Below are 14,079 nucleotides of genomic sequence, written 5' to 3'. Positions count from 1 at the left end.
TGTAATGTTATACGGTGTGCATATCTAGACAGTCAGGCTGTCCAGGGAATAGCTCTGGTGGGACAATACAGGCGACCCCCGACTATTTCATTTTTAACCACTGTATAATGTATTTTTAGAAGACATATGGGGACTGTGCGTTTCTGTGGTAAGCTGCATGGCCTTCCGCCACCATGTGTAATGGCAGATCATGGTAACTGCAGACCACCTCTCTGAGTTGAAGACATTCACAACCTCTACTCTAGCTATTCTGTATTTGTAACTGTTGACAGCAATGGTAACTCTCTCGTGTTATCAAACATCAGACATTATTCCCCCTATCAAACTGCCCCCTCGCCCTCTAAACCCTTTCTCCAGCCCTCCCCACCTCCTACCAACCAGTATTTTATTTCCTCTTCTTAGGGGTCATCTTTTTAGCTCCCACAAGTGAGGACACACCTTTTCTCTCTACTTGATGATCTCTGGTCCCACCCATGTTGCCACAGAGACAGGATCTCATTGTTTTACAGGAGGTACTTTCTGACCGGCCTAGTCAAGAGAAATGGCTGGTGTTTAATCACCTTGTGGAGACCATGACCTCCATGTGCAAGGAGGAGGGTAAAGGTGGTTTTCCGTGGTACCCTCCCCTGTACAAGGAGGTTCCAGTGGAAGGTCTCTGATGCACTGCCGTGGGATTTGAGCGGGAGCTGAGACTCTTGGGGAACCATCTCTGCAGGACATGCTGAACAATGCTCTCAGTAGAACCACAGAGCTGAAGTTACTGGTCCAAGTTTTCCTGGTTAGTGGCCGGTTTAAATTAATTTGTTTACATTATGTCAAAAAAAAAAATCTGGCGTTCAATTCAGTTATTAGAAATCTTTTAAGTATGTTTAAAAGAACTTGGGCACACGTGTACTTCCTGAACCACATATTTACAAAATACAGGTCTAGAGTAAATGTTTCCAACGAAAACTACTGTTTACATCCATGATGGAGTGCTTAGGCCTAAATGGGACATCTATGTTGCTCCCTCCAAGGCTCAGGGGCAGCATGGAAGAGGGGAAAGAAGGAACGTAATTGTCGGGGGGCAGAAACGGGTAGAGAGTACATCTTCTGGGTATAGCTGACTGTTCATGAGCCCACTGCAGCTAGGGTCCTGCTCAGACTGGACTGGGTCTGACGAGATTCTTCGTCTGTGGGGCCCCACGCCTCCCCAAGGTTCTGTAGGGAGTTAGATGCTGAGGGCCACTGATCCCCACCCCCATCCCTGCCACCACCCGCGCTCGGGCAAGCAACCCTAATAAGACTCAGTGGGTCCCCCGGAACCTGAGGAGTAGGAGGGGGACCGCTGGGAAGGAGAAGGGTTCCAGAGGGAGACGAGGGGGCTGCTGAGAGAGGGTGTGGGGAATGAAAACAATTAAAACCACGAATGTATGAAATTTGCTGAGAACGAAGACGTGTGTGAAGGAAAGGAAAACTGAAATGTAGGTGCCCAAAGCGAAAAGCACTCATTAAATTTAGAAAGAAGATTAAAATATTTCAATGGCGTCTAGAGGTTGATAGAGGACATGCTAGTGTGTTCCAGGCTCTGGGTTCAACCCCCAGTCCCTGGACCTCCTCCTACCATTTTACTAATGTTGGGGTGCTAATACTTGGGACCCCGTGGGCTGCGTAAAGCACGTTATTAAATACTTTTTACCCCGTATTACTCAGTTTCTTCTGTGGATGGTGGTTCCTAGCAGGTAAGTTAGTCACCACCCACGACCTGCTTATGGGTGTTGCTCGCAGGGACACCTCCCCAAAGGACACCCTCGGGAGTTTCCTGCAACCGCTCCTGTGCTGAGCTGAGAGAGTGTGAGCCTAGTGAGCAGGTCAGACCACGAAGCAGGAAAGTGCAAGCAGCCACTCTAGAATTTGCTGATTCTTCCACACTTGCTGGTGGGAGTTTCTAATTTCATCTTCAGAAATGACCCGGCTTCTGGAGCTCCTCAGGCGAGCTCTGTGGGACTGCACAGCGTCCGTCGAGCTGAGATGCAGGATGACTCGTACCAGGTGCCGAGATAGCACCGTATCAGCCTCCCTCCCTGCCCAGCCTGCCGCGGTGATCAGGGCTGTTCCTGGCATGTCAGACACACAGTATTGCTCTCCTTCTACACGGCAATCCTGGTGCTGGCTCCCTTTCAAGGTCAGGTCTTAGAGATAGCGGATTCCAGACCTCCAGCATATTCCAAACTGCTGGCTGCATCAGAAGAGTCAGCTGTGAACTCTAGGCTGGTGGGCAACGAACGCTTAGCGACATTCAGCCTCCCCAGAAAAGGGCATGCGCCTCCATGATCCCAGCACAGCTCCTGACCCCTTGACAGTCCTGCTGCCTGGCCCTCCCTTACAGCTCCTGGTATCTGGCTGATTCCACGTGGTCGTACAGCTTTCTTGCCCATTCCTCCTCTCCAGGCATTATCTAGAGCTAGTGTCTGATACTTGCCCCTGGGATCTTTTATGAAGTTTGCTGAGCAGTGGAGACTTGAGAGCCTGGTTAGTAACCTGGCTGAAAGCCCAGGCTTCTGGTCTACATCCACCAGTCCACCTGCCTCCCCGTGGGAGCACCACGTGGATACTGCAAGAGAGAGGTTAGCAAGGAGTTACAGTGCTTTGCTGACTACTTAATTCATGAACGTCTCCTGCGGAATGGCCTGCCCAGTGCCCTGTCACTCCCAGCACAGTGTGCCAAAGCAGATCCCCCACTTCTTGACCCTTCCCTGTGGGTTTAGAGGGAGGCCTAAACTGGGCTGAGGGCCAGACACTCACAATGCCGAGAAGTCCCCGTGAGTTCAAGTGTGCAGGGATGGACAGGACAGGGTTTACCAGGATACTACTGGGGTAAGAGAAAAGTCTACACAGAAGATGCAGAATCCCCAAGTGCAGCCGTTTTTTGGGCGGGGGAACCTTGATCCTCTAGGCCTCAGAGAAGAGCTCTGGCCTAGTGCTAGCTCGAGATGTAACTCTTCCAGCCTCTGGCTCTGGGAGTCTAGCAAATTATGAGGCTTGTTGGAATGGAGGTTCCTCACCTGTAATTGTGGGATCCATCAAATTCCAATATTCACTTACAGGGTACTTTGGAATAAAGGAGTTAGCACAGGTTAGTCCTGGGGCTAGTGAGGTTAGCCTGACGGTGCTTAGCCTTCCCATAAAGGATGAGTGCACACAATAAATACTTCTCAGGCACCCATATCCTGGTGTACAACCCCAGAAACCCAACATCTCTCATTTATTAATCATGGAGAAGTCATGCTAACTCTGTTTCTGAGCCCTACTCTCCCAGGCCAGTACTGGGAAGAGGAGAGGGCTCCCTTTTCTGTGGCACAGTTTCCAGGCAGAGTTCAGAAAAGGATTATGGGATTTGGTCCGAGGTGGTCAGCTGGTATTGTCACACACACACACACACACACACACACACACACACAAGCATACACACACCATCCCTCTGGTATTGTCACCTGCAGAGCTGTCACACACACACACACACACACACACGCACATACACACGCACATACACACGCGTGCGCGCACACACACACACACACATGCACACACACACTATCCCTCTGGTATTGTCACCTGCAGAGCTGTTACACACACACACACACATGCACACACACATATACACATTCACACACACACGCACACACACACTCACATACATGCACGCACGCACGCACACACACACACATACACCATCCCTCTGGTATTGTCACCTGCAGAGCTGTCACGCACACACACGCACACACACACCATCCCTCTCCTGCTTGACTGCATCTGCCTGGGTCAGGACCCTGGTGCCAGTCCTACAGCCAGCTAACTTCCTTGGTGGCATGGCCTGTGTCCTGGGATATGTCATCTTCATGGGGCACAGCCAGGAGAATAGTGTCTACCTTCTCTTTCCTTCTCCACAACAGATTTGGTGGGGAGAAGGGCACAGCTGGGTGTCAGTGCCCACCGAGGAGAGGGGACCAAGGCAGCTTTCTGCTTCCAGCAGTAAAGGTGAACAAACCGGTAGCTCTAGACGGAGCCCCCTCCTCTTCCTCTGTTGTTAATAATTACTGTCACTGCTTTATTTAACGTCTCCTCTGGTTCACTATCCATTAGTCCTCCCTCAGTCCTTTCCTGAAGATTGAGTCTCTCAGCCGCCACCATAGGAACTTTCTACTTGGGAGGCAGCTGCAGGCAGATCTCTGAGTTCCAGCCTGGTCTACAGAGTGAGTTCCAGGACACCCAGGCTACACAGAGAAACTCTGCCTCAAAACATTATCATTCATATGTGTGTGTGTTTATATGATATATATATATATATATATGATTACACGCGCACGCGCGCACGCGCGCACACACACACACGATCTACAGTGCATCAACTGGATTTATTTTTCTTGAGATACCTCTGGTGCCCTCAAACCCTGAGAGTCCCAGCAGTGGCCCCCTCTCCCCTCTTCTCTCAGCTCTAGGGTCAATGATCCCATGGAGGCTCCACATTCTGTATAACTTAGGAAAGAGGTGCTTTGCGCCAAGTTGCAGTCTGTATCCTATATGCATCAGGCTGTTATTTGATTCTCCTTGCCTGGTCACCATGGAAACTCCAGAGGGCAGCTGTGGTGGTTTACACCTTTAAGCCTAGCACTCGGGGGCAGAGGCAAATGCCTCTCTATGAATCTGAGGCCAGCCTGGTCTACATAACCAGTTTTAGTCTGGTCATCAAAATAAGACCCCATTTCAGCACCCCACCCACCAAAGCTACACATTAGGCAATCCAAGCAAGACACAAAGTGCTGGCAAACACACTTTTCTGCTCTCCTGGATTTAGCAAGTGGAGGCCTGCATGTTATGTATACCGACTAGGAGGACATGGGGTCATGTACAATAGCCAGACAATAGGAACCCTGCATTCATCCCCCCAATAACATTGTCCTCCTATGGCTTGCTCAGTGGCTGGACCTGTGGTTCTTGGGCTCTTTGAAGCCCAGCTAAGAGTTGCTTAGAGATTGTTACACACAATTGGTGTTAGCATTGGCAAGTTCGTCCACTAGGTGGCACTCACACCACTGCTTTTTTTTTTTTTTTTTTTTTTTTTTTTCCATTTTAAACTGTGTTTACAGCCGTCATGTTGCATAGGACTGAAGGCTGTAATAGGATCTATGAATTAAACCTAACTAGACGGTTCTAAGAATGATCACATTTCCAAGGGATATCAAGTTTTCCTTCTTGGGCGATGAGGGTACCCAGTGCAGAATGAGGGATGTTCCAGTCTCGGGCTCTTGCCAGAACACTGTCAGTGCGTCTGTCCTTTCTCTTCCTGTCCTGCCATTGATTGCGGGGACACTGGATTCAGGCTTCAATATTAGCTGTCTTTCTGTCTTTTTCATTTCTCTGTGCCCAAGACCTATCACTCAGGCACCTTCGGAACGGTGGGGAAGCCCTATCCAAACAGAGCACCCCTCTCTTACCGAGACTTTTGTTCATGTACTTCAGTGCTGGGAGACACTAACATGGACCCTCACAGCCATATTTCCTGTTTCTGTCCCCGGGTAATTGGGCCTCAACCTAGTAAGGAAATTACTTACTTTGTCTCAAGCTCAGAATGGTAGGTAATGTCCCCTGACTCTTTAAGGGCAGAGATTGTGCCCTGCTCTCGCCAGGGGCTCTGGAGACAAGCTCGAGATCAGACACACACCACAGGTTACTGGGTTTGGAGTGAGAAGGCTCCTTGAGCTTCTTATGGCGGCTCTTGTTTTAGGCGAGGTCACTCAACCTTCCCTTCTTTTGTTCCTTCCTTCTTTGTCCATGCCGGCCTCAAAATGGTAATTCTCCTGCTTCAGTTCTGTCATAGTGGAGATTACAGTACTTATTGCTATTCTAGACCCCAACTTAATTATTATTATTCCTTTTCTAGCCACAAGGCCCCTGGCTGGAGACCCCGTTGGAAACTGCAGTCGCATAAAGCTCAGCCCAGGACAGGCTGACCCAGAGGTACTGGTCCCCTTCTGTCAGCCATTTGACCTCAGGGTGGTTCACCTAACATCGCTGGGCTGCCACACCTTCATGGGCTATAAAGGGAGTGAAATATTATTTCTAGCTGTAGCCAGAAATCTCCCAAGTCCCTGGGATTAGGTTGGTAGGAAGTTCCATGACTGCAGAGCCCCTGGAAAAAGGGCAGGAAGGAGAACCACCCCAGGGCCTCCATCAGCCCTGAATTCTCTACTCATGAATGTGCAGGGCTCAGAGGCCAAGGGCTCCCTTACCCACCTCTTCTGCTTTTCCAGAGTGGCCCCGGCACCTCCCTGCTTCTACCTGAGGTCTTGGGAGGAGCTGTGCCACAGAAGCAGTAAAGCACATACGAGTTGTTCCGAGAGCCACACAAATCGCGTGCTCAGCCAGGCAGTAGCTTCTGTGCTGGGGAAGGCGTCCGAGACCAAGCCCCCAAACCTCACAGATGAAGCACAGAACGATGTGAGCATCTGGACAAGGCTCAGAGTCGGGTGCTCCAGGGCAGCCTGTGTGGCTTGGAAAGCCAGGTGGCCTAGGTTTGGGCCTGCTGTGGTTTTTAGGGTCTCCACCAAATCTCATGTTCAAACTGAACACACACACACATTGTGGAGTATTTAAAATTAGGCCCGAAAGAAACAATCACATCCAGAAGGCTCTGCCCTCATGAAGAACCAGCCCACTCCTGGATCATCACTATGGACCCGCCGTAAAAGCTAGTTTGGCCCGCATCTTCTTGGCACTGCTTGTGCCAGATGATGCTTTGCAATATCTTGGGGTTCTGCCGGTTCCTTGTTGTTGGAGGCACAAAGGTCCTTGGCCCACAGATCACCCAGGAAAGAAATGTCAAACACACAGGGACTCTTCTCAAAGAGGAGATAAAATGCCTGTTTTTCTGCCCACAAGGCTGGGAGTGGATTTGGTTGACAACTTGGTGACTCTTATGCGGTCTGCAGAGGCAGACCTCACCCACTTTTGCTATAGATTCAGACCTCACCCAAATTCTCCATAACGGCTATCCCAGGCTTCTACTGCCCTAGACCTTTTCTCATCCTTAGGGGAGATGCCACATGGACTTTATGGCTGGTTGACCTGTATTCTATCTCGGTGGGAGAACACACTAGACTTGAGGCTTTTTAGCTGTAGAACCCACCCTCATGGTCACACATACTTTGAAGAGAAGTTTTGATGTAGTCACAGTAAGCTTTACTTTGAACCTAGAGTTGGACTGACTGTTGCCTGGAAAATTTTTTCCCCAAATTGTACTGTGTTTTAACTGTACTGATATCGAGTCTGATCCAGGTTGATGAAGTCAATCTGAACTAAGTTTTTCATTTTCATCTCTTCAAGGGTTCACTTCCCTGCCTGGATACCTGCAGGGTCCCCCCCATCCTGTGTACAGGAAGATCCTTACTAAGTATAGCCTCTTAAGCTTCAATCTCCCAGTCCCCAGAGCCATGATCTGAACATACTTTATTAGTTAAATGTTTGTGTGCATATATGTGTATGTGCATGTACGTCATGTGTACATGTGTATGCATGTGTGTGCATGTGTATGCATGTGTGTATGTGTGTGCATGTGTGTGCATGTGTATGCATGTGTGTATGTGTGTGCATGTGCATATGTGTATATGCATGTGCACATGTGCATATATATGTGTGTGTGTGTGCATGTGCACAAGTGTGTAAACTCAGGCATGAACATGCCACAGCATGCTTATATGTGGAGATCAGGGGACAATTCTTCACGTCAGTTTTCTCCTGTCACCTTGTGAAATCTTAAGATAGCACAAGGGTCAGCAGGCCTGCACACAAGCGCCTCTACCTGCCCAGCCATTTTGACAGTCCACTTTCCTTTTTTAGGAATCTCCCAATCTGTGGGATTAGATGTAACTACAGAACACAGACTAAGGCAGAGCTTCAGCTCCATTAGCCGGCTGTGCACCAGGGCACAAGCAGCTGCTCTTTCTAATCTCCAGGGTCTGTTTCATGGAAGCAGGTATAGAGCAGGGCTTGAGCATTGTGATAGGCAGACAATGGCTTTCAAATGTCCGCATTCTTACCCCCCAGAACCTCATAAATATATTGTTTTATGTGATAGGTGGAATAACAGGTCACTAAATATCCATTTCTCAACTATCAGGACCTTTAGAATATATTGCTTTCTGTGACAAGAGACCCATCCTTCTAGACAAAGAAATTCTTGCAAATAGCTCTGCCCCAGATTAGAAACACAGAGCTGGTGACTCCCCAACCTGTCCACCCACAGACTCATTCTAAGGGCAGTACGCTGAATCCCACTGTGCACTCTGGCCTTGTTGGCCAGCTGCTTCCCGGGCCCAGGGACTGTACCTCCGCCTTTCCTTCACCAGGTCTCTCAGTCCTCACTGCCCCAGGTAATAGGGCCTCCTTTTTCTTCACTGCAGAATCTTTATTCCTGTCTCACGGTGAACCACGCCTTCCTTTTCCTTTTTTTTTTTTTTTTTTTGCCCAGCAGAGTTTAGTTCAACCATAAAGAAGACTTTAATTGGATCGTCCTCAGAAAAAGGAGTACAACTAAAGGTCACTGCGTTAAGTGAAATAATCTCAGAAAGACAAATGTATTTTCTCTCTTTTGTGGACCCTAGGTTCTACATAGACATCGAAAATCTTATGCACACATACATATATAACATACACATTATATACATATATACGACATAAAAACAGAAATGAGATTAAGGTATTAGTGAAAAAGGGTAAAGCAAGGCCTTTTTCTAACTTGTGGCCCAAGCCGCACCTGCTTGTATTTTCTTTTTTTTTTTATTATTATTTTTTATTTATATGAATACACTGTAGCTGTCTTTAGACACACTAGAAGAGGGCATTGGATCCCATTACAGATGGTTGTGAGCCACCATGTGGTTGCTGGGATTTGAACTCAGGACCTCTGGAAGAGCAGTCAGTGCTCTTAACCACTGAGCCATCTCTCCAGCCCCTGCTTGTATTTTCTAAGTGCAGTTTTAAATCCAAGCCGGGGATTAAAGTCATGTGTCGCCACACCCAGCTGAAAAGTGTGTGTTCGTACTTTCACCTATGCCTCTCAGAGTCCCCACGAAGGTGGCCTGCAGATTTCTGGCCCCAGCCTAGGCCCATCTCACCCCTTGGCAGACAGAAAGAGCCAGGTCATTTCCTCATAGTGTTTGGGGTGTCTACTGCGCCCCTCTGTGACTGTCACTGTACCAGCTCACAGACTCCACCCATGGCTAATCTTAAACCTTCAGCAGTTCCCAGAAGAAGTGTCTTGTTCACGCTCCCACCCCCTAGTCATTCTTCTCATCGTGCTGGTGGTTTCTTTCCCTGCAACTGTCCTCAAGGACCTCTGTCACATTTTGGTGCACACATAAGATGGACCAGGAAAGCCAGGGTTAACTCCAAAGCGTGAATCTCTCAAGAGCTTGCAGGTGGGAGTTGGACGGATGCCTTCAGCCACCCCTTGCCTGGGTAAGACACCCTTCAGACCTGCCCTGCACCATCTCAGATGGCTCCAGTGAGTCAGAGCTGCATGCCATTGTATCAGTCCAACCCCTAACACACCCTGACTGGTCCTTTCCCTGTGCTCTGCCTCAAGCTCTGGGGCCAGATCCTGTCTCAGGCTGATTCTGGTGGAGGTCAAGGAAATAAAAACTCTGTCAAGATGAGCCCTCCTGTGATGGGGGCTCGCAAGACAGACACATTCTTAGCCCTGTAAGGACCCCATTGAACAGGCTGGAGAGATGGCTCAATAGTTAAGAGCACTGACTGCTCTTCCAGAGGTCCTGAGTTCAAATCCCAGCAACCACATGGTGGCTCACAACCATCTGTAATGGGATCTGATGCCCTCTTCTAGTGTGTCTGAAGACAGCTACTATCTATCTATCTATCTATCTGTCTATCTATCTATCTGTCTGTCTGTCTGTCTGTCTGTCTATCTATCTATCTATCTATCTATCTATCTATCTATCTATCTATCATCTTTTTTTTTTAAAAGGACCCCATTGAACAGCCTGGAACTGTGAAAACCTTTTATATAACTGCTAACAGGGGTAATGAGGTCTGTGGGGAAACTGTTTCCCTCTCATCTTACTGTAATTCTGCTTTGGGACTCATAATAAGCCTTAAGGCCCTCTGAATTAGTTAACATTTGACGGTGACCCTTTTCCCACTTGTAGGTTTGCAGCCACGCCCTAAGGCAGTGGTTCTCAACCTGTGGGTCACGACCCCCTTGGGGTCACCTAGCAGATACCGACATTACTATTCATAACAGCAGCAGAGTTACAGTTATGAAGTAGCAAAAAAAATAATCTTGTGGTTGGAGGTCACCACAACATGAAGAACTGTATTAGAGGGCTGTAACTTTAGGAAGGTTGAGATCCACCTCCCTAAGGTATCTTTGTTTATTGGCTTGGGTTTATCATGAGTGTAAAAAACCTATATTATCTCTTATCTAAGAACTAGCTATCCAAATAATAAGATTAAAATCTCTAATTTCTTCTCCCAGGTTTTCTGGCTTTGGCCACATTTTCTGCCTTAGCTTTAGGACAGTATCTGTCCTCCTGTAAGAAATGGGATTCTGGGATCAGGAGCAGAGTCATGCCCCAGTGGGACCACCAGGACCCCCTCAGTACCCATCGGCACCCTCCACCTACCTGGTGTAATCTCAAACAGGTGCTTTCCTGGGTCGTCAGGGTCTGGAAGAAGCTCAGTCACTTGTGTCCCTTGTAGAGAAATAAATCCCTGAAATGGAGACAAACACAAGCAAGAAACATGAGCCGGCTGGGAAAGGGGCTCTTTGGAGTCAGGACGGTGCTAGGACGGGGCCCAGCCCTTCTCCTGGCAAGGCAGGTTGGGTACCAGTGGGAAGGACATGTGTCCTTTCTGTAGCACAGGCCTAAGCACAGAGGACACCCCCTCCCCATCTGCACATAGAACTGGATGGTGGGAGGCGCTCTTCTAACAAGGGGTGGGCCCAAGGGGGCGGGCCAGGACTTCCCAGTGTAAGACTAGGCAAAGCAAAACGGGGTGGGGGGTGGGGGATAGAGAACAGAGCAGGACGTGTGTTATCCCTCCCCTCCTCATTCCAAAGGTTCACTGTAGGAGCCCATGTGTGGAGCATGAGGAGAGAGCCCTGGAGGTGACATAAGGGACAGGCAGCATCCCAGATCTACCTGAGTTCAACCTGCCATGGCCAGGCACAATGAAGTTTCACTTGTTTCTCATTTGGTTTAATTTGTGTATTCAATTAATTTCTATTAATTGATTATTAATAAATTAATTAATACAGTGCTGGGGATCAAACCCAGGGCCTCTCATTCTCTAGGCATGGGGTCTGCCACTGAGCTGCGTCTTCAGCCTGATGTTTTACTTTTTCACCTACAGAACAGGAATCATCAACACGCACAAAGCCATAGCCTAGACAGTGCCTAGCACAGCTGTCTCTTGGAATCCAGGGTGTATTGGTTCCAGGATTCCTTTGATGCTTTCTCTGAAGCTCAGTCTATCTGTCTGTACAATGGGACCACGACCCTCACCTTTCAGGAGCATTCCATAAGCTAGGTTCCGGCTTGGTAAGTCCTACATGTGGTGTTGCTTCTCTCACCATAGCCCAGCCAGAGCCTTCTTTGCTCTCTGGAGCATTTAACGTCACACATGCCAGCTTTGCTAAGCTCAGACTCCAAGTGGCTCGACTACCCACACCTCTATCCTCTCCATGGAAAACCCACTTTAAGCTCCATTCCCGCAGTCAGCCCTTCAGGTTGAAATCCTGACTCAGCTTCAGGTAAACCACATCACTTCTCTGTAGCCCAGTTGCTTTACCTGTGCAATCAAACAGGTTCTAAGCGGAAACGGATGGGTACCTGGGGTGTCCTGAGCGTTGGTCCTGGCACTGTGAGTGCTTGTTTTTGAGACATGGTTTCACCAGGTAACCATGACTGATCTGGAACTCACCGTACAGACCAGGATGACCCTGAACTCATAGAGATCTTCTGCCTCTGTCTCCTGAGTGCCCATGATTTAAGGGTGTGTGCCACCATGCTGATCTGAGAACTGTGTGTCAGCGAAGCAAATCTTTCCGTTATGTCTGGGCTCCACACCAGGTGGGGAAACATATCCACGAGTGGGCATTTGCCCAGGTGGGTAACTCAGCGTCTGATTCACATTCCCCATCTCCGTTCCTGTGACGGCTAGCAGACACTCTACTCTCCGGCCTGGACCTTTTTAGCGTATCCCCATAATGTCTCCATAGGAGACGATACATCCCATTGCACAGATGGAGGAACAGAAAGGTGGAGCATTAACTTGAAGCAGAGTCAAGTCTTTTCTGGCAAATCTGGGCCATAGCAGGGCACTGGGAGCCTTATGTCTGCAGGTATCTGTGCTTCAGGGACATATGGAAATGCCTCCTCTCATCTAAGCAGCATCCAGGCAGCATGGTGTCTGTACCCACAGAGGCTTGCTCTAGGGAAATTATAGCAATAAACCAGGGATCCAGCTGGTAATTGCAGTAACCGAATTACTGGTTGCATTCTTGGTAGGAAGCCTGGAGCTACAGGGAATAAATTAGGACAGCAGCCCCAGGATTCAAGAACGCGCTCATTAGAGGGCGTGGGCGAGCCCCATCACCAGTCTCGGCACATGCTGTTTCCCTAAAGGACTCTGAGATGGGGTACTTTGCTGTGTGCTTCCCCTCCGCTTCTAGAACTGTCATCCACACAATGGGAGTGACTGTATCTTCACCAACATCACTTTCTACTGAGGCTAGAGGGAAAAGCAGAAATAGCTTCTGTGGTGGGAAATGGTACTATGTTCCTGGCTCTTAAGTCTACACGATTGACTAGAAGCCCAGGGGGGCAGGTGCTGCTATTACTACCTCCCTGCACTAGAGGACGGGGTGGGACTGGGATGGGGAGGCAAAGGGCGGGCTCCCATCTCTGCTGCTAGCAAAGGCAAGCTGGGATTTGAGTTGTCACTTCCCATCCTTTGTGTCCCCTTTGTGTCAGCAGCTTCTGACCAGCTCAGCTTGCATCCAAAGAGCTGCTGTGGGAGAGCCAGATGGAGACCTTGGGATCCACAAGTCCCTTTGTACTCCCGTGAATCCCTGTGTGGCCCCATCACTGCAAGGAACCTCGACACCAGCCTGTGGGTGGCTTCACCCAATACCGCACCACCCCCGACCTTCCTAAAGTCAGGATAGAAGCTTAGATCTGAGGGTACCGGGGTGGGGCGGGGTGTGGTGGGCCCAAGAAGTCTGCTCTCCCGTTAGGTGGTGTGCTGTGTGTTAATACTGTAGTGAATGTGTTTGTAAGGAGTCTAACAGAGAAGCATTCCTATAACAACAACCTTGGCCTTGCCTCCCAGGCTTCCACAGAGCCTGACAGACCACAGTGCTCTGGGCCTGCGTGGTTTGACAGTGTAGAAGACAAAGCACCCAGTTTACGTTGTGCCATCCTCTGTAGTACACAGGTCTCTTCCCTCCATGATGTCACTCAATGTGGAGTTAGGGAGAGACTCGCTCTAGCGTTTGCCTCACGAGGTTACCTCAGAGCGCAGGACGCAGTCCATGGAGCCAGTTGAGAAGGGACACGGGCGAGAGCTGAATTCTCACCTTTCCTTTCACCACGACTCATTTAACTGAGGGTCTGGGTGAACTGTGCATCACGGACCCGCTTGCTCAGAGCAGAGCCGGACTTCACCCTGGAGTTTTGAACTCCACAGTTCTGGAGAAAGTAGACGAATCTGTATTTCTGCTTAACTTTCTGATGTTGGTGACCCCAGGAATACACTCTGAGACTTGCTGGCCTAGAGCAGTCAAGGGTGGGTGCCTTTCCTGTGAGTGTAGTCCTTACCTAAATTACTCCCTGGCCCACTGTGACAAGGCAGTGATCTATTCCAGAGAGATGGGCTTTGGTTGAAATTCTGTGCCCTCGACATGCAAATCACAGGAACAATGAGTATCCACTCCTATCCTCTCAGACAACACCCCAACCGTAAAGTTTTGGGTATATATCCCGGGGAGCGACCTACACGAGCATTAGCAAGCAAGGCCTA

At 49.1% G+C, this 14,079-nt stretch overlaps 1 protein-coding gene across 6 annotated transcripts in view; it reads right to left on the bottom strand.

Moving 5' to 3' along the window:
* The window catches only part of Arhgap22 (Rho GTPase activating protein 22), a 157,602-nt gene that overhangs the window by 62,125 nt on the left and 81,398 nt on the right, over positions 1 to 14,079 (bottom strand). For all 6 annotated transcript variants that reach the window (XM_063275358.1, XM_039094464.2, XM_017600084.3 and 3 more), the window contains one exon: positions 10,680 to 10,767. In XM_063275358.1, coding sequence (XP_063131428.1) covers positions 10,680 to 10,767 — 88 coding nt within the window. The remainder of the gene's footprint in view (positions 1 to 10,679; positions 10,768 to 14,079) is intronic.

Source organism: Rattus norvegicus, chromosome 16 (assembly GCF_036323735.1).
Source record: "Rattus norvegicus strain BN/NHsdMcwi chromosome 16, GRCr8, whole genome shotgun sequence".
Lineage (NCBI taxonomy): Eukaryota > Metazoa > Chordata > Mammalia > Rodentia > Muridae > Rattus > Rattus norvegicus.
The sequence above is the reverse complement of the archived record's forward strand: the minus strand, read 5'-3'. Positions and strand labels throughout refer to the sequence as shown.